Here is a 27,465-nt window from a genome sequence, read left to right as displayed (position 1 = left end):
GTCACCCACTGTGCTGGGAGGTGATGGAGGGAGTCGATCCACCCTTCCTGGGAGCGATCCGGGAGGGTCATCCATCACTCGTGAGAGGTAATGTCAGGAGGAATCATCACTTTTGAGAGGTGATCCGGGTGGGCGACCCACCGCTTCACCCCTGGGAAGCAACGCGGGGCGGTGCCCTCTGCCCTGGGAGGGGATCCGGCGAGGAAGACCCCGCCCCCGGTGCCGCCGCCACCGCCGTCGGGGCGGGATCTCCGCTCCGGTGCCGGCTGCGGGGGCGGGGCGGGGCGGCGCCGGGGACTCCCGGCCGCGGGAGCCGCGGCGGGCGGGATGGGGGCCGTGCCGCGCCGGGGGCGGCCCGCTCCTCCCCGGTGGGCGGTGGCAGCGGCGGAGCCGCGGCGATTTTAGGCGGCGGCTGCGGAGCCGGGTCGTGCCGTGCCGGGATGTCGTCGGGGACCGCTCTGCTGGCGCTGGCCGCGCTGCTCTGCGCCGCCCCGCCGCCGGGTCCCCGCGGGGGGGTGGCGGCGGCGGTGTGGACCGCCTGGCTGAACGTGTCGTGGGAGGACGGCGAGGACCACAGCCAGAGCGGCTGGGAGGCGAGCGAGAGCGGCCTGTACGGGCAGGACTCGCCGCTGCAGGCGGCCGCGGGGGTGCTGGTGCTGCCCGACAGCCGCGAGTCCTTCAACGCCTGCAGCGCCCGCACCAACTTCAGCGGGGCCCCCCCGCCCGGCGGCGGCACCGGCACCGGCGGCTCCCCGGGCTGGCTCGCCCTCATCCAGCGCGGCGGCGGCTGCTCCTTCGCCGACAAGATCCGGCTGGCCGCGGAGCGCGGCGCCGCCGCCGCCGTCATCTACAACTACCGCGGCACCGGCAACGAGGTGCTGCCCATGTCCCACCACGGTGAGCGCCGGCTTGCTGGGAGGAGGGGAGCGAGGGTCTCTGCGCCGGGAGCTGCCCCTTCCCTCCCCTCTGGAGGGTGCTGGAACACGGCGCGTCTCGGGTTAACGTGCTCGGTGAGAGGCCGAGATCTCCTCCTGGCTCTTCTGCACCAGAAGAGGCTCTGCCCGGGCTCGCCGGTGCTGCTGTTGGGTCTTCTCTGATTAATGAGTAACGATGTCTGATAGCTGGAGGCTGCAGTCGTGGGCTGAGGGCGAGCAGGTGGCAGCCTGAGCTCTCTGGTAGCGGGCGTGGGTGGGCTGAAGGTGGGAGCAGCGTCTCCCGTTTGTTTGGTTTTCTAGCGTGACCATGTAGCTGCCCGGAGCTGATGGATGCTGACCTTTTTTTTTTTTTTTTTTTTTTTTTTTCAAGCCTGTAAAGACTGTGGAGTAGACTTGGGCCCTGAAATAGGCTGGGTTTCCACCCTCAGGCAGAGTTTTTCCCCATGTCCTGCACACTAACCAGCTCAGAAATAGGCAGAGTATGAGACTGTTTTTTTCTTCCGTGGGTAATTTTTCACTAGCAAAATGCCGCTTCCAAAGAAGTGGCTGAAGCCCTTTAAAGGTTGTTTCCATTTTGCAGAGGCTGATGACTGAGCCTCTCCTCTCTTGCTCTAGAAAGCCTCCTGCTTACCAGCACTGGGTTGTTTTATTTGTTGTTTTTTGTTGGTTGTTTGTTGTTTTTTTTTTTTCCTGAACTGCCCATCTTTCAAATGAAGAATAAGTTTTGGCTGTATTTCAGGCTAGTGTTCCCTGAGAAAGAGTGCTGGGCTGAGAGCTGTGTAACTGCCTTCTGGTAACAGTCTGAGCAGATGCCCAGCCCACGGTGGGGCAGGGTGAGCTGGCTCCGGAGGCCCTGTCCAGCCCTCGGCGGTCGGATCGATGTGCGCACACCTCACGAGTGTGTTGGTATTTCCCACTGCTCTAGGAAGCCATATCTTCCGGAGAGAAATACAGCAGTGAAAATGAATAGTGAGTCTTAAAGCTTTGACTGGTTTGAAAAATAATTATATCCTTGTGGCACCCATCTCAGAAGGGGTGGAGAGTTAGCGGTGGGGGTGAGTGTTCTGGTGAGACGAGGAAACAGTAGCTGCCTCTGGAGGTTCGTTGTGCTCGATCTTAATGAGCTGTGTGACCGTCAGTACTCCGCTTTAAGAATTTAAAACATATGATCTGGATGGGCTCTGGCCTTTCTGAGGCAAAGCTTTCTTATGTAATCGAATCATCTGCTGGCGAATGCTATCGAGATCTGGCTATCGCTGGGTGAGTTCCTCTTGCTGAGCAGACAGTAGCATCCCTGCCCTGAGCGCTGTTCACTGTGTGCCTGTCTAATCCTGCAGCTCTCAAAGGAGTTCCTTTGGCACTGCTGATCTGGGTAGGTCACTGCTGAACCTGTTCTTGAGGGGAAGGTTTATGTGCTCCTGCCCCCTCCTCTATCCTGGTTGCTGGGAGACCTACAGCATCTTAATCTTACTAGGAGCTGCCTCTTGAAATCAGCCATCTGCTCTCTGCAGGGTCTGCTTCAAGAGGAGCTCCCTCCTTTCCCATGCTGTCCTTAAGCTTTCTCCTGAAAGATTTATGTCAGAGTGGCTCTAGCTGTCCTGATTATCCTACATGATGGGTTACAGGCTCGAGGGCATGTTGAAACTTCTCAGTTGAACTGTAGACAAACAGGACAGGGACTTCTTGGAGAAGGCAGCGTCTGTCCAACCGCTTATTTCATCTGGGTGATTCCTCTTTGCCATGTTCTAGCACAATTACTGGGCTAAGCTTGTTGCCGCTATTGCTTTTATTCCTTGTTTTAGTCCCTCACTTTCTCTCCCGTTCCATCCACTCTTCCTCTCTGGACTTGAGTTATCCCTTTCTGTTGTGGTTGCCTGTGAGTCCCTGTTCTCACCTCTTCCCACAGCGATGCTCTTCCTTCTGCTCATGGGTCTTTGGTGGCATGCTGTGCTTGGGCCGCCCTTGCTGGGAGCCAGTGCTCTCCAGTCAAACTTGACAAACATTGCAGGCTTCCAACACAGTATGGCAGGAAGCAAGCTACAAGTAATCAGCCTCATTCATTTTGCCAAGTGTAGCATATTCTTTGTGTAATGCTGATGAGGTGTAGTGCTGTAGGCTGAGCTCAAACTTAGGAGGTAAGAGCTGGTCACATTGCCCTTTGGCATGGGTCTCCTCTTCTGGCTTCCAGTGGTGGCACTGGATGCTCTAACTCTTCTGATGGCAGTGGTGAAGGTAGCCCTGTTCATTAAAGAATGGTTTTTGTGCACCTACAGCTCTTGCTGTTGCTGTAACGGCTGTAGCTGTGCTAACAGTGACTTCACGGTCTGGATTTCCTAATCGGCTTCATTTCTGCTTTAACTGGGCTGTCTTATGCCGTCAAGTGAAACCAAACCAAGGCCGAGCAGTTCCTCCAAGCTGGGGCAGTAGGAAGTAGTGGGAGGTGGCTTTGCTGGGGCAAGGGGGAGCTAAACCTCAGGGCCTTCCCATCTTCCATGTGCTGCAGCAGTGCTGAGGGCTCTCCTCTCCTCAGTGGGGCATGGGAGCTGGCATCTGCCTGGCAGAGGAGGAAGACCCCTGTGGGTGGGCTTTGAGAAAATGTACGGCACAACATGCTTTTCTTTGGGTTCTGCTGCTACCAAAGTTCTGTAAAGTTAAGAAAACCTTACCTAAAAGTAGAGTATATCTTTATCTGGGGCTGTCAAGCTTGGCTTTTGAAGCAACTTTCTTGTTCAGAGACTTAAATGTGCCTGTATTCGACAGCAGTGTTTGTCCTGGTCATGCTGCTTCCAAAGACTTCTTTACTTATAATCATCATGTTTAGTCTGATGAATTCTTTATTGCTTATATCAGTGCTCTGTGTGGAAACTTTTTAGTGTGCCAACTTCAAAAGAAAAAATCAACACAAACAAAAAAACAAACCACCCTGGCAATAAAACCAACAGAATGCAATAAATAGCCAAATCAGATATCATCAAATCCTGCCTAATCCTCTCTAACACATAGAATGTCAAAGATTTAATAGAGTCCAAAGTAGTATTTACTTTGTACTTTTATAGGCACAAAACCGTATCAATTGGCAAACTTGACTTTTAACTGTGCTCATTTTAAGAAGATGGTACCGCTCTGTGGCAGGCTGAGCAGGGTTTCAAAGTACAGTTCTGTGTGCTTATAATTGCACCTCTCTGTAATCTATATTGACCTTCTGAAAGACATTTGATTGGAGAAAAACAGCAGCATGTGGGGGAAAAAGTGCTTGACAAGAGTTGGTTTGTTTTAAAGGTGGACCTTGACTTAAGATAGAGCCAGGCTGTTAGGTGGCTTTGGTGTCAGGGTATGATGGTAATCCTGGAAAGTGGTTTTTGTTGTGAAATATTTCCCTGCAGCTGGTAAAGAAGGACTCTTTGCAGGTCAGAAAGCTATTGTGGTAATTTTCTTTGGTTTCTGTCTTGTAATGTAACTCTAGCCTTGAGAAGCACATCACCTGATCTGCAGACGGCTTATTGTGGGGGAGCACAGCTAAATAATTCTGGCTGAAACAGTGACAGAGTGTCTCAGGCTAACAAGATCTGGTTCAAGTGTAAACTTGCGTGGATGGGTGAAAGGGGGAAAGAAAGGTTAAATATGTAGCACTGCCACTTAACCTGTTCTGCAGGAATTTCACTGAGGTGAAGGCTAATCTCCATATGCTTAGAGGAAATGGTATATGGCAAAAGCGTATCACTGTGCTCTGCTCCGACTTTGCGCAAGGCATGATCTTCAGAAACAAGCTAACACTTCGCTGTGATATTTAAAGGCTGATGTGACCTGCAAAACTGGTCCTGTTAAAAGATTGAGACAGAATAGTAATCCCAAGGTGGACTGTGCTGAGGCTTTGTAAATGTTGTGTAAACAAATAGCGCACCTCTCCTTCGCAGAGAGTGAAGACTTGGGTGCTGAGCACATCCGAGGTGAGGAATGAGGATGCACGGTCTAACTAATGGCACTCGTTCTCCCATGTTCCCTGGCCAAGACCGGGTGAGCCTCTGCAGATTATTTAGCCCGTCCTACCAGCAGCTCCTTATTGAGAAGGAACTTGAATGGATCTGCTGTGCCTGGATCGTGTTTGCAGTTTGTAGCGCCTGGAGTTTGTAGCTCTTTGAATCTGAGAGTAGCTCTTTGATGTGGATGTGCTCCATTCAGTTGTCCTGGCTGCCTGGTTTAGAGGAAATGAATGTCACAGCTATAGTGGCATTGGGATAACTGACCGTGGTACATGGAGTCTGGCTGATGACCCTGATCTCCCACCCGCAGGGTATGGTGGGGGTGCGACAGTGAGTCGGGGTTGCCCAAGGCACAGAGGTCTGCGAGCCAGCGTGAGAGGCGCTGAGAAGCAGGACAGACTAGTTGGTGCTGCTGGCAGCTTCCAATCCCTGCTCTTGCTCTTTTTGGTCTAATTTAGGTACCTCTGTGCCATGGAAAACTGCAGGGTAGGCACTGACCCTTAAATAGCCTGGAACAGGTCTGTCAAGTGCTCTTGCTCTTTGGGTTTAGTGGGCTGCTGAAATGTGAAAGGATGAATTAAAATCCTAAGTGACAGCTGTGGTAGCAGAGGTTTCGCTGTGTGGGACATATGGCCCTAAGACAATGATGGTGCTTGTTTGCCTCCAGTCTTGAATGTGCCAGTGAGTGAAGAGCGGCTGAGCTCAGCACTGTTCCCCACTGTATCAAATGTGACCTGTTGTCTTTCTGCAGATAGATGCCTTCTGGCTTACACCGTGCTGACTTATGTTATTTTATCATTAGCGCTCTCACTTACGTGTTGCCAGTGAGCACTTAGCTGCTACCAGTATGTTGAGAGCAAGGGATATTAGCTGCGAGCTCAATCTCGTTTGAAGAGGGTGAACAATGTACTTACTAAATCAGATCTGCTGAAAGCTGCTGAGTAAATTCACCAAAGAGTTTTCATTAGGGAATGTTGATTGCTGTTTCTCCAGAGTGTTTTAGATGCTGTTTTGCTAGATGGGAAGATGGTATTTTGCCCTTGCGAGTGCCACTGACCAAATAGCATGTGAGAAGACCTGTCCTACAGATCTCATTCATCTCAGTGCCCTCAATAAGCGTAGTGTCTTGGCCGCTGCTTTAAAGGATGATTTCATGTTCTAAATATCCTAAGATTTAGGGCCTGGCAGCACTTACATAAGTCTCAAAGGCTTAGAAGCAGGTGGAGGGGGTGTGTAGAAAAAAAGGCTGGTAATTGTTGGACTCACTTGGCAAATAATAACTCTTAACACTATTTAAATAGAGCGCAAGTTGGTTTTCTACCTCCAGTATCCCCTGGGGACCCATGGAAACTCATGTCATGTAGTACTACAGTGGGTCTTGATGTGCTCCTTTGGACACCCAGCCTGTTTAGTAAAAGTTTCCCTACACTTCCTTGCCCACAGTAACTGTTGGGTGATCCGTCTGGAGGCCAGCCTTGCCAAAGAGTCTCCCTAGACAAAGGTGGGTGCTAGTTCCCAAGCAGCGTAGTCCCATTAACAAATGTAGTGTTGGTGAGGAGCGTATAGTGGTATGTGTTTCCAGGCAAAGACTGCTGTGGGCATGAGTTCTCCAAAATAGGTGTTTCTTTTGTGCAACACAACGACCAGTTAGCAGGGATTTTTTTTCTCTGTTCTCACCACGCTGAGGATCTTCTAAAGGTCTCTCGTATTTAAATTTCTCTGTAATGCTCCTTCCTCGCCTGGTTTGGTGTCATTTTAAATTTTCCCTTTAAAGCTCTGGCTATTGCTTCCTACTCCTGAGCACTTCTGCCAATTTTTGCAGCTTTTTTCAGGTGTCTTGCTGTTGAATGTTAACCTCTGTCCTTCAAAAGACTTATATGGAGGAGGAAGAGATCAGGCCTAGTGCCAGCTGCCAAGTAAAGCAAGCTGAAAGTAGATTTCACTACACTTAGGTGATAGTGTGAGCAAGAAGCCGGTTCAATCAAAAGGTGGGGTTGTAAGGGGCTGTTGCAAAATGGCCTGAAATGAGCAATTCTTATCTTGGCGCAAGGTGATGTTTGGGGTGGAAAGCATGTGGAGAAGGGGAAGGGACAAGCCTACCTACAGGTCAGCTTATCCACGTTCAAATCGCTTCTGGAACGATGAGTTCAGTCACCCTCCCCGCTTGCAAAGGGGAGAGCTTATCGCAGGGCGATAAAGGCGTGAGGATGATGCTTCCTCTGCCGGTGTCTCCGATGGAGGATGAGTGCTGGCATAGGTGCTGCTCAGTCACATCTTCATTCCTGGTTACACTTGGCCTTGTGCACGCGATGAGAGCAATCGTTACCTTTTTTGTCAACGTTGTACCCTTGATGAGAGCAGAGCTAGCGTGCGGGCGGCTGGTTTCATGGTACCTCTCTGCGGCTTGGTACAGCCCTTGTGTCCGTAGCGTGGTATGGTGCTGAGACACAATGGCTTTTGTGTGCCCCGCCGGCCTTTCATCCGAGGTGAATTACATCACATCTGTAGTATTGGCTCAGGCTGTGTACACTGTTAATTTTCCCTTCTGCTGTAACAGATAACAGTAAACTTGTACCAGCCTGTTCAATAACCACCAGAAATCCCCTGACTATTTCAACACAGCGAGATATGCAGTATTCAAAATGGGATATCTTAAAATTTTTTTTCAACCTGAAAGACCACATATCAAATATGCTTCTGACATGCCTGAAGAGCCAAGTGGGCTAATCTGGTAGGAAACTGTTGGAGAGTCAACTTTCAAATAGTGTCTTTCGTGTTCAAGTACAGGAGATAGCTCCATCTCCTAATGCCTTTTTGCTGATGTTGGGGGTTGGAGGGATGCCAAGGGAATACTACTGGCTCCTTTGACTAAGGCTGAAGGCACAGCTAGTGCTGATCTTCCATGCTGCAAGCACCATATCCTGTTGATAAAAGCAAAGATCCAGCTACTGTGTGATCCAGGCCAGGGTTTGTATTTCATCTCCCCAAATAGTCTCCAGATAGTGATTCTCCTGTGGTTAAGGAGAGCCTGTCCTTTCCTTCAGAATTCAAACTCCGAAGTCTGCCTTTTGCTCTTCTTTCTGTATATGAATTAATCAAAACCAAAAGTAATTTCTTCCATTGTGCTGTTCCTTAGAACATGGTGTAGCTGGTGGTCAGCTGGGGCTTTATATAGCTGCAGAAAAGGGGGTGTGATGGGTTATTGCTGTGGGACTTCAAACAGTTCTTGCGTGATCTTGTGTGACTGCATTCTCTGACGATGTCTCTGCAAGATCATGCAAGCTCCCTGGCAGAACTTACTCAGCTGTAGCAGAATGCCTGCAGCCTTTAATCTGTTAATAATTACATCCTTCATTTCTCAGTCCTGTTAAAGCATTCAGAGAAAACAGTTCATTGGTTGTCTGCTGTATTGCTGATTAATTCCTTTGTAAAACAAAAAAAAGTGATCCTTCTTTTTTTAAAAAAAAAAAATAAAATTCTTAGTTTATCTGGAGTCACATTGTCACTGTGATATTGAACAACTCCCAATCAGCTAGCCATGGCTAGCCTGTCAGAAACCCCCTACTACATAGGGAAAGATAATGTTTAACTTTCAAATAGAGTTACTGTGCTGTTTCCTTTCCTTTGCCTTCCCGTGACTTCTGTGAAACTGTTTCTCTTCCATCTTAAAAACCCAGTTGAATCCTAAGGAAAATTTAGTGGTGTTTGGATATGAGGTTCAACTATTGTTGAAATGAATTGCTGATATCACCAAGACCAAGGGCTGTTTGTGGGTATACCCTAGCCATGGGGTGAGCCGTGCTGGCTCCTGGCAAGAGGAAGCTGCGGCTGTGCCATGGCACATGTGTTGGTTGCACAAGGTGCTCTCTGGACAAAGTGAAATAATACTGGCAAAACTCTGGGAGCTTCATTTCCCTCTGCTTAAAGATGATGCAAAACTTCAGACTTTCAGAGAAGGGGGGGAAAATTACAGAATCTGAAACATTGGAGCTTGTGTGCGGCATGCTAGCTTTTTCCTTGGTCTCAAATAACTTGCCCACTTATGTTTTATACCTTCTTTCTCAAAACCACCTACAAAACTAATGCCTTCCTCAAGTGTTTTCACCAAACTGTGTTGTAGCTAGGTACACTCCCAAAGGTGAAAGGGTACATCATGCTGTTTTACAGCCTCTTCTTGGTAAGTGGTGATAGAGACACTAGAGGAGTTTGGCTTTTGCTATCTGAGAAAAGATCTATAGAATTTGTCCCAGGTTATACTGAGGCCTTTAAACTGAAATGAAAGGGTCTATCACAGAATCAATGTTAGGGATTGGAAGGGACCTCAAATGATCATCTAGTCCAATCCCCCTGCCGGAGCAGGACCACCTAGATCAGATCACACAAGAATGCGTCCAGGCGGGTTTTGAACATCTCCAGAGAAGGAGACTCCACAACCTCTCTGGGCAGCCTGCTCCAGTGTTCTGTAACACTTCGTTCATTGAAGCTGTCCCTGCCTGTGGCAGAGGAGTTGGAACTAGGTGATCTTTAAGGTCCCTTCCAACCCAAGCCATTCTACGATTCATGACTTAATTGAAGCTGAACTTGGTTGGTTTAAAGAAGTTCAAACAATGCAAAACAGTTCTAATGCCTCAATGAGCTAAGAAACCAGTTTCCAGTGAGGCTAGAGGAGCTGACTTGGAGCTGGAGTTCTTGGCTTCCATGACATGCAAAGCTGCCAAACAACTGGAATTGAATTATTCACTGCAAAAAGCTTTGCCAGGGCCTCACAAGAGTCGGGAAAACATATGCAGCATTGGTCAGTGTCACCTCAGAGTACTGCACAGAGAAAATGTTAAATGTTTCTCTTGGATTGAATTAATGTTCTCTGAGGTGTTAGGTGAGCGATTGGAGTTAGTGGCAGAGAAAGGGAAAGCATGCAGAAGTGGCGAGTTTCAAAACTGAATTTTTTGCTTAAGTTTTGAAGGCACATGATGTTTTCTGTTGAGTACATTAGACCTTAAAATGGGTTGCACCAGAAAGCAGTGTACAGTTGTAAAGCTGGCGTTGTGGTTAGCAGTCTGAGCCAGTTTGGTTTTTGTGGTTATGAAACTCAAGGGTTGACTATGAAACATGGTGTTACAATACAGATTCCTTAAATTCAGATGCTGAAAAAGGTTTGCTTAAAACTGAACTTGTTTTCTGGAAGTTAATTAGCTGGAGAACTTAAATATGGCCTTCATAACTTGAAGGGGTTTTGGTAACACAGCAGAGATTTAATTACTGGAGGTGGTCTCTTTCCTCCCCGTTCCAGGTTGTGCTTCAGTTTTATTAAATGCAAAATGCAAAAGCTACATTAAGATTAACACAGGGGCAAAGTTTTCTTTTTTCTAACATCTGGAAGAAAAGGCAAAGATCTGAAAGTGCAACAGCAAAGTTTGAAGTCAAACTGGTTGGAGCTTTGAGGAGGAGCAGCAAGCACAAAAAGGCCTGTTTGCTCTTCTTGAGCTGGCTGCCATGCATGGAGTGGTTTCAACTTGTAGGAGCCTGCACTGCAGCATCCAGGAGGCAGGATTTTACCCTGGAAAACACACTGCTATAGCAACACCCTCCTCTCCTCAGGGAAAGATGTGCTTGCCAGAGCTGGCTCAGAAGAGATGGTTGCACGAAAGCAGCAATGGGTGAAGCTCAGGCAGTGTCCTGTACTCGTTCTGGTGTTCTCATGCAGTGAGTGGCTCAATGGCAAGGCTGGAGATGCAGGACACTAGGAATAAATTTTAATTGTGGTTAAGGTAGCATTTGACTTTCATCTCAGCTGAGGAAATCTGCCTGTTAGGTTTACACCTATAGCTAGCAGCTGTGCTCTTGGTGGGCTGATGGGGCCTTCCTGTGCTCCCCAGTAGCACAGATTTCAAGTCAAGACCATGAGCAAGCTCAGTGTCACCATTGCAGAGTCTCTTGTGGACAGAACTTTCCTGTAGATCTGTATGCTGTGGCTGTAGTCTCTGGGCTTTTAAGTCTTACTCTGCTGCATTTACTCCACCTGGCGTGCTAGTGTAGGTCCCTTCTAAAGTTTTATTTTCTCTTTCTGTATTATAGAAAGGCTTTAACAGTAGTGAGTATTGGGGGCTGGGTGGAAAGCCTTCAGTCATGTAGCCTCTAATTACTGCAAGACCCGGTGCATTCCTTAATGTCTGAATTTCCTTGATGCTCTGTGAACTTCAGACCACCTGGAAGCTGTACTATAACTACCGGAAAGGGTGGACAGTTTCAACAGTTTCCAATAGAGAAATGAGAAAGGAATGCCCATTACTGGATGTTAATAATTAATATCTGTGGAAAACAAGTTCCCTTTTCACTTAAGAAAATAGAAACTTCATTGTAACACCTAGAGAAACCTGGTCATTGTGTTTCTAGAGGTAGTAATTATGATATGCCTGGGAAGAGAGTAGTTCCTCTAAGCTGCTAGGGCTTCTCATTCCTTCACTAGCATGGGAGAGAAGGAAAAAAAATAAGGCAAGTCCAAAAATCTCACCTGTGGGAATCGGCTTGCAGCTTTGGTCATCCTGAACACACTGTGACAGCTCTTCTGAGCTGCTTCTGTGGGCAGAGGGTTTATGATAATGGTTGTGCAAAATATGGAGACTGTGGAGGCATCAACACTGTGCTCTAGCATAGATCTGCAATGCAAGTGTTGCCTTGAGGTATGTCATGGAGTCCCACCACACTTAGTGATGGCACACAGGAGCCTACTTGTATGCAATGGCTCAAAGAGCTAAAGTTCTGGTTATGCTGTATGTTGTGTGTACTTAATCTGAATCAGGTAACCAGTGCTTTGCTATACCTTGTTTTGAAGCAGGATGTTTGGTTGGCCCCAGGACCTAACCCTTGCCTTGATACACTGTAATGCATGAACAGATTGTGATTTTTAGCTAAAAATGTCGTCTACTCAGGCATTGATTACATTACATTGCCAACTGCTAAATGTTGTGGGGTGCTGCTAAATGTTGTGGGGTGACCTACAATTTGCTTGGTTGAGAGTAGATTTATCTGTAGTGTACACAAGAGTAGCACTGAATTACAGTAATCTCCTTAATGAATGTGAAAAAGCAGGTGCTTACTGTGCAAAAGTTAATGCTCCAGTTCTGTGCACCTCTTGCACTTTGCGTTTCTCCACTGAATTGCCAAACCTGTAACTCATGTTTACAGGGAGCAGAAGCGTTACGGCGGAACAAGTGAAGTTTTTGCAGGGCAGAGCTTAATATAGGTATTTATATTGGTATAAATAGATGCAACTCCACTCTGCATCTAAGTAAACCTGATACAGGAAGGTAAAACTTTGATCCCAGTCATGCACTCTCCTTTGTGCCAAATATGCTTGTGTCCCAGCTCTTCCCCGGCCCCAACAAACCATTTAAGTTCTTGTGCTTCATCTGTGCCAACCTGTATCTGCAAAACAGCGTCCTTCAGATTTTGACCAGCGTTGCTGCCTTGTCATTTGGGAGGTACCTTCTGCAAAACTCATCTACAGAGGCAGATTGTATTTGTCTAAAGACTTGAATAACTTCCCCGCTCGAATTTCACAGGAGGATGGGAAAGGAGAGAGGCTGGGAAATGTTTAACTAAACAGGTCTTGCTTCTGTTTAGCAATGAGCCCATTATTAGCCAAACAGGCAGCAGCTTAATCTCACCTTTTAATGTCCCTGAAAAACTGTTACAGAAAGCTTTCCCTGAATCACAGAAGCTGATGCCTAGTCGAGGAGCTTGGTTTTCTGTGAGGTTTTTGCCATGTGCAACTAATTGACTTTCCTCTTGATTTACTGGAGTCTGGGGGTGGAAAACCTGACAGCCAGGGGCAGCTGCTCTGCTTGAGACACCTCTGCAGATGTCCCCTCAAATAGCTTGTTTCCATAAGATGCCCAGGCACTGTCAGGACCGTCTGTCTAGGTTGGTGGTTTCCAGGCCACAGTGACATGTTCCAGTACCTGTCATGATAGGACTAATCTAGAAGCTCAGGAAGTGTTGGGTGGGAGTGATCCTAGCTGTTTTTATTGTAGAAGCACAGCAGTAGTCCTAAACGTGGGTTCTGGGCTTCTGTCTTAGCTTCAAGCTAATAAGGCATCATTGAATTTCCTCTTGGCAGGCAAAGGAGGTCTTGTTTCCTGCCAGGTAAGGGTGATGCCCTGTGACAGGCCCTGTGTGATGGTGCCAGCACCTTGTGTAGTCCCTGTCCAAAAGTAGCTTCTGAAGTGACTAAACTTCTGTGCTACTGATGGCCAGAAATTAGGTGCAGTTTCTGGATTCCTTTCCTCTGTTGTTGGCACAAGGCATTTGGTGAACTTCATGTGATGTCAGGTTAGATCACCTGTAATTGTCTTTAGAAAGGAATTGTTGCTCTTAAGAGTTTGCATTACAAAATATGGAAGGTGGACACTGATGTATGTTGGTGGGGGAGTAGTGCAGGTGCTGATGGAAAGGACCACTCTTCTGCCCTTGTTGCTCCAGTGTCAAAGCTACCAGCTGACTACTGGCATGTGTGTATATAAAGCAGAGCTGAAATTGCTAGAGAAATCTCTTGGGGGACAAAAAGTATAGGGAAAAGACTTAAAACTCATCTAATGACATCCTGGTGAACTGATTAACCTGAAACTTAAATGGAAATTTATTTTTTTTCTTTAAGGGTAAAACTTATTCACAACTGATGGCTTAGTAGCTGAAGTGGTTTTGCAGGCTGATGGTAACATTTTGTTAACAGGAATCCCCATACTCCATCTTGTATTGCGCATAACCACAAGCTATATTTGACTAGTGAGACATGCAGAAGTGAAGGGGAATAAAACAGAACAAGCTTCTTTGCTTTTTTTGGCAGGCTTTTTATTTTCTTGTTGTCACGGCCTGTTTTTCCACACTTAATGAAAGTAAGTCTCAGCTTCTGACTTGACTCATGCTTAATTCTTTACTTGCTCCTAACACCTGACTCTGGCTTGTTTTATAACTGACATACAAGCTCTAGTTCATCATGAAGGATGGTAGTTGCAGTCTGGCTGGTTTGGGTTTTTTTCTGTCCTTTTTCTTGTGTGATGTACTTCTCATTACAAGGAGCTTTCTGAATAAAAGATGAGTGTAGTCACACTGAGGAGAGTTGCTAGACATCATGCTTAGCCATGTTGGATCAAAGGCATTACGTGAATAAGTTGGAAAACTAATAAGTGCTTTCTCAAATGAGAGCCTTTGTGGTTTAACACCAATTCTAGTTTTTTTTGATAGCTGAAAGTTGCATAAGGTTTCTCTTAATTGAGGAGGGAGGGGGGGAAGCACAACTGATCTCCGCATCGAAGTGTTTGGCTGGGAGGTTAGCTAAAAGAAGCACTTCTGTAATAGCCTTTATTCCTTCACCCACCATGCAATATCCATTATAAATGTTGTGCAGCTGATGGTTTAATGCAATGAGACTCCAGACCAGCTAGTCTTCAAATCCACTTCTTTTCTATTTAGTTTAGAGAGAGGCCAGTGACAATATACTCATCTCCCTTTCTCCCTTTTTTCTCTTTCTCTGCTATGTTGAGACTGCTTGAAGTTCCTGCAGATAGCATCAAGTGTCCTCAAGCACTGAGTTGTCACCTAAATTAAAGCAGCTTTGTTCTGGTCTGTACTTGGTGACGAGAGTTGCTTGAAATGTCTTCCTACCATAAAACCCTTGGTTCCTCTGATGGTTTGTCATATGTTCAACTGAGTAAATGAAATCTGTTGTTAAAATCTGGATGGAGCTTGCCATCTGCTACCAACTGTTTAAAAGCCAAGCAGACCTCAATATTTGCTTCCCTCTGAATTTGCACTAGACATCCACAACATCATTTGTAGTTCACAATCAAATTTCACTCAAACATTTCTCAATTGCTTCTGAAAATACAGAAACAAAGGCTGATCTAGGGCTTTGATTGCCCAGCATCTGGGGAAGTACTCAACAGTGCTGTCAAATTTAGAAAAAAGGTGTTAAGAAGTAGCAGCAGAGTAGGGAGAGAGTCAGATCCATTACAGGAAGGTCCCTAAGCCACCAGCTGCGTGCTTGGCATCCCTGAGCTCCTGGAGATACTGCAGTCCCTAGTGACCTCACTCTGTATAGGATTTATTTTTAACTTCATGTAGTTCAAAGGCATGTTAAAATGTAAATCGTCAAAGTGTTGAGTTTAAAAGAATGACAATGTGTGTCCTACATGGGAGTGAGGAGTGCTATGGAGAGGAATGAATTCTAAATATGGAGATGACACTTACTCCATCAGCTTGTGTTGCATCTGCAAATGCTAGCTGGAAACTTTCCAGTCTGTTCTTTAGCACTTGAACTGGAACATCTAAGACAATGACTTTTATGCAAGACTTGGGAACTGAGCATGGATTCCCCTTCTCCTTTGCAGGTGCTGAAAGCATCGTTGCGATTATGATTGGCAACCTGAAAGGCATGGAGATCTTACACCGGATTCAGAGTGGCATGGTAGTGTCTATGGTTATTGAAGTGGGCAAAAAGCATGGTCCTTGGATGAATCAGTACTCCATCTTCTTCATCTCTGTGTCATTCTTCATCGTCATTGCAGCAACCATGGGCTACTTTATTTTTTATTCTGCTCGGAGACTCAGGATTGCAAGGGTCCAGTCCAGGAATCAGGTGAGTTTGTGCATGCCATTGCATTTTTTTGTACCCCCGAGTCGTCATGCTGTGAATCTTGAGGGCAAAATTCTGGTTGAGCACCAAAATTAATGAATTTGTTCATTCCACAGGAAGGAGAGTGATCTTTAAAACGCTAAGAGAAATCTTTGAACAGCTTAAAGCTTTCCAGAGAAACAGCCAAAAGTAAACTGTCTGGAGAAAGCAACTGATTATGTTTAGCTAGCTTTGTCTCCTACAAATTTTACTTCTTGAATTGTATTGCAGCCGTAACGCTGATGTATTGGGGGCGGTGAGAGCTGAGCTGCTTTTAGCTGACCCTCACGCTTCCCACGCAGCGCTGCCTATGTGCTCGCTGTAATGTGAGACACGACTGCAAATGTGGCTGTAACGGTGCATGGCTTTGGCCGCCTTTCTGTAGACTACAAGTTGGGAAGCTGCTGCTTGTTGAAAGCTGCTTTCTGACTGAAGGTTTTGAGAATTGCAGTGACGGCCTCAATTAGGAGTTGAAAAAAGGCACTGTTAAATTGTGGTTTTTAAAACCCCAGGCAGGGTGTTGCTAATAAGTTAGGTTTGCAAGTAACTCATCTGTGCAGTAATCTGATCAGCTGATAAGACTAATGCTTCCAGCTTTGTCTTGGGTCTGATCGGACCCACCTTATACCTGCTACTTCAAGGCTTAAGAAAAAGCCTTAAAAGTGAGAATAAAGTCCTGGCATGACATCTGTCAAAGGTGATGGGCAGCAGCAGGAACAGGATCTGAGTGGCTCCGATATAAGGGTGAGGCTGAAATAAGTACAGCTGTGTTGCGAAGGAGACCATTGGTATTTGCAGTGCTGCTTATAGAAGCTATCTGAACTCTGAGAGAAGAGTTGTTAGAGTCCTTTCCCACAGACAGCAGTAGCAGGAGCATCTCACTCTAGCTGGGCTCAGAGTAAGTAAGTTATCTCTGGATCAGTGGTTAGATAGTTAAAGAAGTGGCAGACTTCTCTGCCATTGCAGAAGAGCTGCCCTACTGACCTCCACTGCTGTCCTGGAGACTTCAGGCCCCTTGAGCAAGATGCTTCTGAAATAAGCTGATGAAGCTTAGAAGTTGGACACAGGTGGTGTTGAAATTCAGACCAGTTTCAGGCTTCTGTAGCATTTTAGGACTGGCTTCTTTAAACTGTGAACAGGCAGAACCATCGTTGTTCTTGGCAGGCAGAGAGACTAGCTAGGGTGAATGACAGCAATATTCCCAGAGGTGAATGCTGGGTTCTCTCTAGTAATCACAGAGCCCAACTCAGTTGAGTTCATGTTCTGAAATCCTGTTGTGGATAATGTTCAGCTGATGATACCCTTACTAAGACTAACAATGTAACTATCCTAACTGGCCTAACAATGAGCTGAAACTGCATTTGTGCCTCCTTTAAGCTGTTTCTGCCTCAGCATCTGGACTAGGTCTCCTGTAAGTGCTTTGGTTTAGCCTGTTTGCGAGTTCTGGTGTTATGCCATGCCTGGAAGTGGCGTGAGGGTACGACAAGGGAATAAGGATACAATAAGGCAATAGTTGAAAGAGCAGTATTGGAATTTGAAATCTGCCAGTGGAGTAGCATTGCCACTCCTGGATGTCATATGGAGTTGTCTCTGTAGCACCTTTCACGAGGGATGGCATGGAGCTCTATAAGTTGATGCTGTCCTCTTGTTGGCATCTGTGGACAGAAATGCACACTGCCTCCTGCTGATGAATTCCCTCTTCCATTCCCTGCCATCCACCCTAGTGTGAGAACGCTGATGATAAACAAACCTGGGCAGGAAAAACTGGATACCCTAGAAGCTAGGGTGCAGAAGACACTGTTTATCAAATGACATGAAGATTTTTCCTCCTCTGAAGGTACTTAACAGAGTAGTTGTGAAGTTCGATTCTGAGCTGTCAGGCTTTCAACAAGCAACCAATGTTATTAATGCCTCAGTGGTAGACAGTACTGGGAAAATCCAGTCTGCTTGGCTAGCACATTCACAGACTGTTTCTGTCTTGGGCTCTGTGTTCTACAAGTTTACTGTAGATTGAAAAATAACATTGATAAATGACATGCCAGTTCCACATGATTTCAGCTGAACTGAAATTAAGGAGCCTTAAGAAGTGCTTAATAAAATGTAAGAATAGAAGAAAGCTTCTCTGCTATCAGGGGGTAAAAATGTATTATTTTGTAAAAGTGAAATTCAAGACAATCCAGAACTGTTTTCAATCGTGTTTATACCATGGCATCTAAAAGCTCACCTCACAATGATTAGATAAGCAAAGAATAACAAGTTCTTGGTAGTGAAGGTGCACTACTAAAAGGTGACTCTACAGTGTTCCCTGTTAGCCAGCTGATTGGATTTTCAGCGTATATCCAAAGTTTGAGACTTCAACTGCTTTGGCTCCATAAAATACTGAATATAAGTCAAAACAACTGATCAGCTTGCATGCTACATGGGGAGCTTTCCTGTCATCGTTCAGCCCTTTGGAAGCTCGGATTGCCTGGACTTCAGTCTGTTATTTGGTGGAGCAAAGGAGTGCGTTTTATCTCCTTCATTGCACAGATGTCGAAGGGTTATATGTTCTTTTGATTGGTGTCTTTAGGATAAACAGTCAAGTGTGTCGATAGTAGAGTATTACAAATTTACCCTCTTTCAGAAGTGAACCGCTGTTCTGAATTGCATCTCCTTACCTGGTGCTACTACTCTTCAAAGTATCTGTCTGCTTTTTTAACCTTCCCTGTGGGATTATATTGCTATTGTGTGAGGAGTCTTTTAAAGTCAGTCTGCCACTTGAACCAAAACGAGCACTTTTGAATTGCTGTACAGAGGGCTATGATGAGCTAATTGTGATATGTGATAATGATGCTCTGCAGCTGGTCTTGTATGTTCAAGTTCCTGAATATTTGGCTTGTTCTTGTGGACTGAGCCACAGCCTCAGGAGAGCTCTTGCCCTGGACTGAAAAGGATGATGAAGTTTGAGTCCCATGTGCTTCCTAAGGGGTAGAAAGAAAGAGAAGAGATCATTTTCTGGATGCTTTGTCTCTCCTTCAAAGGCTTCTTGGAAACAAGAGCCTGGCTAGATATGTGTTTTCATACATGGGACTAGTAGTAACCCCTGCTTGAATTGGATGGCTTCCAGGTATTACCATATTGGCAATATGTTTTCCCTTTTCTTTTGACTTGAGAAAAACCTTCAGACTGCAGTGCTTTCTGAAGCAATCTCATGTTTTATAGACAGCCAGGCTGTTGAGTACCTTTTAAACTTTGCTCTTTGCCAACGCCATTTCATACTCCTTGGTATGACTCTTGCTTCTTCTGGTGAAGGCACTTTTTCTGGATAGCTTGATCACATATAACGCAGGTTTTAAACATGTTCTGCCCTGCAGACTTTTCTTGAAGGCAGCAGCTGTCTCTCACTCAGCTTGAGCAGGAATTGCATACAAGTCAGTAATGTAAAACTTTAAAAAGTTGAGTGACTATTGAGAAGAGCTGGTCATGTTGTCTTGCAGTTCAAGTGAAAACGTAAAGCACATCTGTCCTGACTGTGGGTTAAAATAGAGTAGCTTTTTCCTCATGAGCCAACTAGCTAAACTGTTTACAACCTGCTAGCTCTTATCTGAATGCATGTTTCCTTCTGGGCTTGAAATTCAAGTCCTGACGTCTGCGATCTTTTACTGCATTGTGAGGTCTATGAGCAAGAAGGTGGAAAAACAAGGTAAGTGTGGTAGGTAGCTTGCTATCTTTCTGGTCAGCAGAGTACTGGCAAATTCAGTTCCTCAAGATGTTAACCTTTCTTAATAATGCAAAATGGCCAGTGATGTTATCTGTGGCCTGGTTTCTAATTTAAGCTCAAGTCCTTCACTTCCATTGATTTCATAAAGATTAAATTTTGCAGCTGAGAAATGACCTAATTAATGGCTTTGGAGGAGATGAGTTGCTCAACTTTCCCCAATTCAAAACTTTTCATGGCAGTAGCTATCTGTGGGGAAGAACTTCCTCAACTTACAGGAGAAAAGCAGTTCCTGACATCCTTAGAGCTTGCTGGTCTGCATTGCCGTGACCACGCTCGCAGGTCATTTCCTTATGCAGCAAGGGTTAGAGATGAAATTGGCAGCATTGGACTAGGGAAGGAATAGGGAAGACTGAAGACTAAGCAACCGCAAACCTAATTTTCCCAGTTACATACCTCTTTACTTCAACATGCCATGGATAGGAGCTGGGACCTGACCTGTTTTGTAATATCTTGATTCTTTTTTTTTTTTTTTTCCTGCCTCAACTTAGCTAGTTTTTCTAGCGTTGCTGGGTTGGGGCTTTTAGACTTTCAACATCATTAACATTTAGCGTTTGCTTGAAAAACTTGGCTTCACAAAATGCTTTGACATTTCAAGCTTGAGTATCCTGGATCTCTTAGTAGGCTATTCAGTAAAAAGCTTCCTCTTGCAACCTTTCTCCATCCCCCCGGAGGGGTGTTCTGCTGCACTTACCAAAATCAATGTTAAAGGTGACTTTGCCATTGATGCATTTCATGAAGAGCAGCATTTAAACTTGTGCCCAGGCAAAATTTAAAATATCGTTTCAGTAAATTATTAATGATACAGCCAGTTGGGTCCTGTCTAATGTGCTTGGCTTGACACTGGATGTGTAGCTTAGATACTGTATGAGGGAGTACATTCCTAGAAATTTTAGTTTTCAATTAATAACAAGTAGCAGTGACACAGCTCTGGCTGCATATGAGAAGTATGAGTATTGCTGCGTTCTGCATTCCTGCTCTGTTGATGTTACCACATCTGCTGCTGAAACTTTTGGGGGCCTCAGTGTTTACTGAGATAAATATGTGGCTTCAGTCTGAAACGTTGACAAGGGGAACATTCTAAAGTTCACCTTAAGTGACATACAGAAACATATGTTGATGCCTTCAGCAGAAGAGCTTTACAAACTTCAAAGAAAACTTGATTAGTTCTTATTCCTAAAAAATATACCTGAAAACTTGTTTGCATGCTTCACCGTTGGATCGTATCTCTTCACTGATAGTTGTTAGTAGCTATCAACTATTAAACTCTTGGAAGGGTGCACATTGATGCTGTATCTCAGGACCCCAAAATGACACCGATATACAAACAGGTCACTTTGCACCAAAACTGGCAGGGTCCCAGCAGACCATATAAATCAACTTGTTAGCCATTAACTGCTTCAGCACAGGGAGTCTTATGCAGACTTGAATTACCAGTTCTCGCAGTTTGTTAGGTGTCAGCAGCAGCCCTCCACCCACTTGTTCCTTCTGTACTTGTGCCACCAGCAGTGCACCTTCGTCCCAGAAAAAATTCTTATAACCAAACTAAAATGGGTAGGGGGAAGTAATGCTGGAAAGCTAACAGCGTTGGGTTCCTGCACTGAGCAGCTGAATTGGGAAGAGGATTTTTGATTAGCTGCAGAACTTGAGTCTAGTCTGTCTTTAAGTGCCATGTTGGGACGGCACTGTCAGAGCTGCCTGATAGTGCTCTGTGTCCTTAAGCAATGAGGGCACCTGGGAGGAAGAGATCAGTCATATTCTTGTTGGTGGAACAGCACCAACTCATGACCTTTAAACAGAGAAGTTGGCTCCTGTGCTAATTAAATGCTTTGCAGTGACAGCTGGACAGCAACAGTCACCAGGCGAGCTGGGCTTCTGCTGCCTGCTCATCTCTGTCCTTCTATCCCGACAGCAGCAAGCAAATGATTGCATGAAGGGGAATGCTTCCTCCTCTGCTTTCATTAAAGCTGCCCTGTAATCCACCTGGGGCTAGTCATTTGATTTGTTTCACACTTTGTGTCATGGGGAGGAGGAGAAATAGCTCTGAGCCTTCTTTCTTTCTTTTTTTTTCTTCTTTTTGCATGTTACTTTGAACCAGTATGGAGATAAAACTGCATTCTTCCACTTGACAGGAGTGGTTGGTTCTAGGAGGCTCCTGAGCTGTCTGTGTGCTCTGTAAAGCAGTCATGGCAGAGGACTAGTTCAGGGTGTGTTGGTGGTAGCTGAGTTGATTGGTAAAGAATCTTGCCTTTCATCAGGATGTGAGTTTGTGGCAGGAAGTTGTCATAAAGTGAGTAGTTAAAATTATTGATTGTCGGACTTAATGTTCTGTCTTCTGTACTAAGTCAATTTGAAGGCTTCTGTCTGAGATATAAGATAATACCTAGCCTGAGATTGGCTAGGTCCAATCTCATCAAGGTATTATCTTATATCTTCTTAAAGAAGAAGCCCTTTAAGTTCCTGTGCTCTGTGCAAACATTAGGTAAAAACAAAGCATATGCAAATACCTTGTTGGTGCGTCATCCAGAGCCAATAACCACATCAGTATGTCTCAAAACGCTGTTTCATGTTGTCTCTAAATAGCATGGTCATGCTTACTTGGCTTGTTTTGATAATATCCGGGTTATAAAACTGGTGCCTCCTTGCAGTAGGCACCTTGGTAAGTATTAGCGACCACCATTTGAGAGAAAAATGACTGTTTAACCAGGACTGCCTTCTGTTACAGCGACGACTAAAAGCCAAGGCTAAGAAGGCCATTGAACAGTTACAGCTGCGCACACTGAAGCAAGGGGACAAGGTATGATTGATCCTATAATTTCCCGAGCATGATGGCACACCTTTTGCATAAACCCCCGAGGGTAGTCCTGGATATTGGAGCAGGATGCAGCAGTCTCTGAGCCTATAACTCTGTTGCAGAAATGGTTCCTCTTTCAGGCCAGGTCCTTTTCTGGGCTTCAAGACTTTCCAATTTGCACATTCTTATAAACTAGTTTATTTTTTTAGCTGCTTACTTGTAGTCTTGTGAAGATGAGAGTTCCTAACTTGCTGGCATGGATGGTTAAAGGTAAACTAGTATATCTAATCAGCTTCCCTGGCTATTTTTTTGTAACTAAAACTGGAGGTAGCAGTTTCTAAACCTCTACAATAGTGCCTCAAATAATCCAGTGGTGGTTTGCAGCTGAACTTCTAAACCATGGGATTAAACTTTCAATGCTTCCGTTAGTGTTGACTGTAAGTAATCCACACAATGTGCTTATATAAGGTTATACACAGGAGGGAGCTATTTTAGATTACTTCAGCTAGACCCCTTTGTCTGCAGTAAATCTGACTGTAGTTCAAAAGAAGCTTTCAAAGTCTGTTAATGCTGTAAATTCATTTCACTGCTTTAGGAAACTGGTCCTGATGGAGATAGCTGTGTTGTGTGCCTTGAGCAGTACAAGCTGAATGACATAGTGCGTACTCTGACTTGCAAGTAAGTTGTCTTCCAAACTACCTCTGTAATCCAAAATTTGGAAGCATGCCTCTTACAGGTTGTTCCTTCTATTCTGAAGAATGGAAAAATCTGTTGTTTGCTGAGCAGTGTTGTTCATCAAACACTATCAAATCTGAGCTGGGGTTACCTTTGTACCGGGTAAAGCAAAAAGCTTTCTTTGCTCTCAAGCAGTAGGACTTCTAAGCTGTTTTGATATCACAAAGTTGGCCTGTTAAGGTGTTATTGACAAACTTCCTTGATCTAATGCTTAATAGTTTAGAAAAAAAACAAAACTGCATAAGCTTTCAGGTGTGTTAATGATTATTCAGTTGTTGTGTTAGGTTTATGGTACTGGGTAGTCCTGTTTAGTAATGAAGTCAGTCCTATGAGTACAGAAATGTTGAGACAGTCTCTAGATACTTTTGGTTGATAGAAAACCTGACTTCTCATTATTTCCCTATAAACCCTGCTAATCTTGATATGAACTTGCAAACACAGCATGACTTACTGTGTTAAGAGAGGAGTAACTTCTTTCAAATGTATTCTTTATACACAAGTTTGCTGCATTATGCTTTGCTCTGAGACTGCTTTCACATACATTTGTGATGTTTCGCTCCTCTTTGGCCCAAATGTAGCTCTAAGAAGCACTAGCTTAAGATGACTGCATTTACTTGATGATCTTCACCGGTGATGATCTTTACCAATATCGACCATATTAAATTCACATGTGTTATAAACTGATATTTACCGCAAGAACATACTTGATGTTGGTGGTTGACCTCAAAACGGAGGCCCTACTTGTTGAAAACCTTTAGCTATATCCATGAAAGAATCGAGCCAATCAAATGTTCCTGTGAGTCACATCAGTGGTATCTAAGTGTCTGGGGTGTGTGTATTTGTAGAAAGCGTTCTTGTCCAGATATTCAAACTGAAGGCATTTATACTAGCAGAGGTACACAAGACCAGTATTAAGTCTAAGTACTTAAAATAGTCACGTATCAAGGAAGTTTCAGGTTGTACTCTAGACGCTACGTTGGTGCAGCTGGAAGGAGGTGCTGGTTATGTGGACTGAATTGGAGAATCCTGATATCATAGCTTATTGAGCACTGGATGTGGTGATTTCTTCACTTGTCTCATAATACAGTTCTGATTAGTATTGAGCAGTGCCTGTCTGCCTTGCTATTTCCATTTAGGCTGAGGGAACAGGCAAATTACAGAATTTAAAGTCATTCTCCTCAATCTGTGTCCTAATTCAGACCCATTGTGGAATTGAGCGTCCTCATAGAAGCACACACTCGCATCTGTAATGGCTGAACTATATTTACTTTCTTGAGTATACAGCCTGCCAAGTATCCAGTTGGAATACACAGCAACTGCATAGGCAAAGTAAACGTGTGGGAGTATAGTTTATCTTCAGGACATAACTCTGAGATTATTTTTCTATTTCTTTTTCTAGTTTTAAGAGAAACAAGTACTGTCTAGTCACCTGCAGCCACCTGGATTAAGTTACCCTTAAAGCTAAGGCTGAGCTGTCAGTATTTGTATTAATTAAATTATCAGCTGGGACTGTATTGTACACAGATTATTAAAAAAAAAAAGCTTAAGACTGATGTAGCAAAGATGATAATCACGCTGAATTCTAGCAAGTTGTATAGAGATACTAATAAGCATAAACCAGCTACAGGTTTAGAGATCAACTGTCCATAACTTTCAGCTGAAACTTGTGGCAAAATAAGGCAAGCCATTCTAGGATGACTAAATTCTCAGTGTTTCTCCATGGACCTTCATAGCTGCCACAAACGGTTTTGCTGGTGTGAAACCTAACTGTTGGTTACCTTCTTCCTCCAGCCATCTCTTCCACAAGGGCTGTGTTGATCCCTGGCTTCTGGAACACAGGACGTGCCCGATATGCAAATGTGACATACTCAAAGTCTTGGGTGTTGAGGTAAGTCAGTAGTCTGTCTTAGTGGCAGATGCCCTTATCAATATTACGCTAGTGTAGTAACCACATACTGAGCTATTTCATGCTGCCTCTAGAGTGCCAGGGCATAAGCACAGGTGTTGCCATGTCAGTGGTGAGATGCCACAGGACTAACTGCTGTGTCCCCTTTAAGCAAACCCTGCAACTGACCTGGTCTGAGTTGGTGTTATCTAAAGCCAACCATGTCAACCAAAATTGATTGTCATGCATGACTGAAGAATTGCTTGTAGCTCTTGCACTTGCAGCTAAAGGTGTTTCTCAAAGCTTCAGGCAGACTTTGACAACTCATACTGTCCCTGAAACAAGCCTCTATTCAGTTACGAAGTACCTGGAGTCCTTGAAAAGTGAATGTGTTAGCATGTATGGCTTTCCTGGAGCTACGTGGCTTCCTGGGATGCATAAGGAATTTCTGATGTGTTCTGCAACTGCTCGTTGTGGCAAGTGCCAGGGGAAGATGCTGCAGCCTATGCCTGATGCTGCCTGGACCAGCTAAAATGTATGCCAGAGTTTGCTTTTGGGAGGAAAACAATCTGTTTTCCTGGTACTGGGCAGTGAAAGGGAAGAGCTGGCTGAAGAAGGCAGAAGCTGCATCTAACTTCCTGCTCAATTAGGCAGTAACTGGTTTTCACTTATGATTCTGGATGTTAACAGCAGAGCTTTTTTGTTTTTCAATTTTAAGATTTATTTTTTTTCTGGGTGAAAGTTCACTAGACTCCAGTTCTTGCAGGCATTGATCTCCTGGAAAGATGCAGCCTCCTACGAAGTTGTAACTTAACTGTTTTCTCTTTTTTTCACAAAGCTCGAAGACGAAGTGACTCAGTCTGTGCAAGCCACAGTATCCAGTGTGACATCAAGTGTCTCTATAGTTAACGAAGAGGATAATCATAGTGAAACAGCATCATCTGGATATGCCTCTGTACAAGGAGCAGATGAATCTGCTGTTCTGGAGGAACATGTGCCACCAGAAAGTGCGTCTCCTGTTTCATCGGTCTTGCCAGATTGCATTGCTCTTTGTTGCTTATGATGTGAACTAGGGGGGGTTTGCCTTAACATCTCACAGTGCTCAAATACCTTGTTTGTCAGGGTAATCCTAATCTTTCCTTTTGCTTAAGCGCTTGGCTCTGACTCTTGGTCTCTGTTTTCAAATGAAACACATCTTAAATGTGAATTAAAAGCTCAAGTCTGCAAAAAGAGTAGTTGAAAATCAGAGGCTTACTGCTTAAAGGCCAAAGATTTTTTTCTGAAGATGTCCCTCATCTCATTGTCTATTTGGAGATTTTATTTGGATGAGTGAGCGTTGCTTTGCCATGAGATCTGTCTGCTTTAAATAGTTCATTACTTACAGAAAACTTTTGGGGAGTCAGTCCTGCTTTAGCTTAGATGATGCAGAATAGAGATGACAAATACTTCAGTTGAATTTCTGATTTTTGCCAAGGCTGAGTCATCCTTGAACACTTTCAGAGAATTTTAATTGGCAACGACTATCAGCTTTTCCAAATACCTTATATTTTTGGACAAGAGCAACCTAATTGAAGATGTCTTTTCAGTGCTCAATTTTTCCGTTCTTAAAATCAACAGCAACACTAAGCATGTGTGGGCAAAGTTCCAGGTAAACAAACAAAAGTAACTGTCCCCTGGATTGTGGAATGGCCTTGGGAAGAGGAGTAAGTGGGGACATTTTCAGAGGTGAAAGGGATGCTCTGGCTGTGTTTACTTAGATTTCCTGCAGGAAGCCTACCTGATAGGAAAGTGTGGGATTTACTGCCTGCTGCCTGTGGAACATGTTGCTCCAGTGAGTGATGTGTGTATGGAAGTGCCCTGTTTAGGCACCTCAGTAGAGCAGAGGGCACATTCTATAGGCTAAACATCAGAAGTTGAAATTGCATCCCTATAAGCAACTGAAGTGGTGCTGGATTAGTTATATGGCTCAGGCCCTCACATATTCTCACTTTGAGTGGCAAGGACACACACTAACATCAGCCTAACAAGGTTAGTCTGGAGGGAAAAGGCTTTCCTCTCTGAATCAGCCTGTGTCCCGCAGTTTATCCTGAACCTAGTCTCTAGAAGTTGCTCCTGATGCTTGTCTTCAGCCCTAAAGTTATATGAGAATTGCTGGTCTCCTTATAGTTGGATTTTGTAGCCTCGCACAGCCTTCTGCAGCTTGAGCACAGAACCTTGGCTTGCTCAGCACTAGTGAGAAGTGAACTCCAGAGCTGAGCAGATACCTCTAGAAATGACAGGTAGTGTCAAGAATGGGCTCACAAACTACTGAGGGGCAGCAGAAGAATGGTAGCTGAAGCATGGCCTTGGATTTCCCACTCTGCAGGAAAAGTCTTGGGAAAAGCCCACTGCAGTGGGCTTGTGGTTTGCTTTAAGGTAGTAAAGCTTGCCCAGGACACTCTTAACTTGTCTTTTCTTGGTTTTGTTCTGGACAGATGACAACATGCATCTTGTGAACAATGAATCTCAGCCTCCAGCTATGAATGTTCTTCCACATGTTGACAACCCAAGTTTTGAGGCAGACGAAACACAAGTTTGTGAAGTCAAGTCCTAAGAACGTGCCCAGCAACGTGGCGTAAGCCTTCTGCGAGGAGCTGCCTACTGCCACCATATACCACGTATTGCAAGACTGTAGCAGAAAAATGTTGCCTTGACAATGTTGCGATCA

General features: G+C 44.9%; 1 protein-coding gene across 2 annotated transcripts; it reads left to right on the top strand.

The window, feature by feature from the left end:
* The first annotated feature begins 440 nt into the window (after positions 1-440).
* Positions 441-27,351, top strand: RNF128 (ring finger protein 128). Of its 2 annotated transcripts, XM_086619806.1 has the most exons (8): positions 441-897; positions 15,304-15,551; positions 22,070-22,141; positions 22,734-22,816; positions 24,665-24,761; positions 25,597-25,776; position 25,881; positions 27,233-27,351. In XM_086619806.1, the coding sequence occupies exons 1-8, from the start codon at positions 441-443 to the stop codon at positions 27,349-27,351; spliced, it is 1,257 nt and encodes a 418-aa protein (XP_086475932.1). The 2 variants fall into 2 exon arrangements, with proteins under 2 accessions (XP_086475932.1, XP_009977284.2); XM_009978982.2 differs by lacking the exon at position 25,881 and having other exon boundaries at positions 25,597-25,765.
* The last annotated feature ends 114 nt before the right edge of the window (positions 27,352-27,465 follow it).

This window comes from Tauraco erythrolophus, chromosome 13, assembly GCF_009769465.1.
Source record: "Tauraco erythrolophus isolate bTauEry1 chromosome 13, bTauEry1.pri, whole genome shotgun sequence".
In the NCBI taxonomy this organism is placed as follows: Eukaryota; Metazoa; Chordata; class Aves; order Musophagiformes; family Musophagidae; genus Tauraco; species Tauraco erythrolophus.
This window is presented reverse-complemented; position numbering and strand designations above follow the sequence as displayed.

What these genes read in the sequence shown, in the direction of transcription:
- RNF128 (XM_086619806.1), top strand. Translation starts at nt 441, where the DNA reads ATGTCGTCGGGGACCGCTCTGCTGGCGCTGGCCGCGCTGCTCTGCGCC. An exon ending in GGGTCCAGTCCAGGAATCAG is followed by an intron (nt 15,552 to 22,069) that starts GTGAGTTTGTGC and finishes CTTCTGTTACAG; the next exon opens with CGACGACTAAAAGCCAAGGC. An exon ending in TCAAAGTCTTGGGTGTTGAG is followed by an intron (nt 24,762 to 25,596) that starts GTAAGTCAGTAG and finishes TTTTTCACAAAG; the next exon opens with CTCGAAGACGAAGTGACTCA.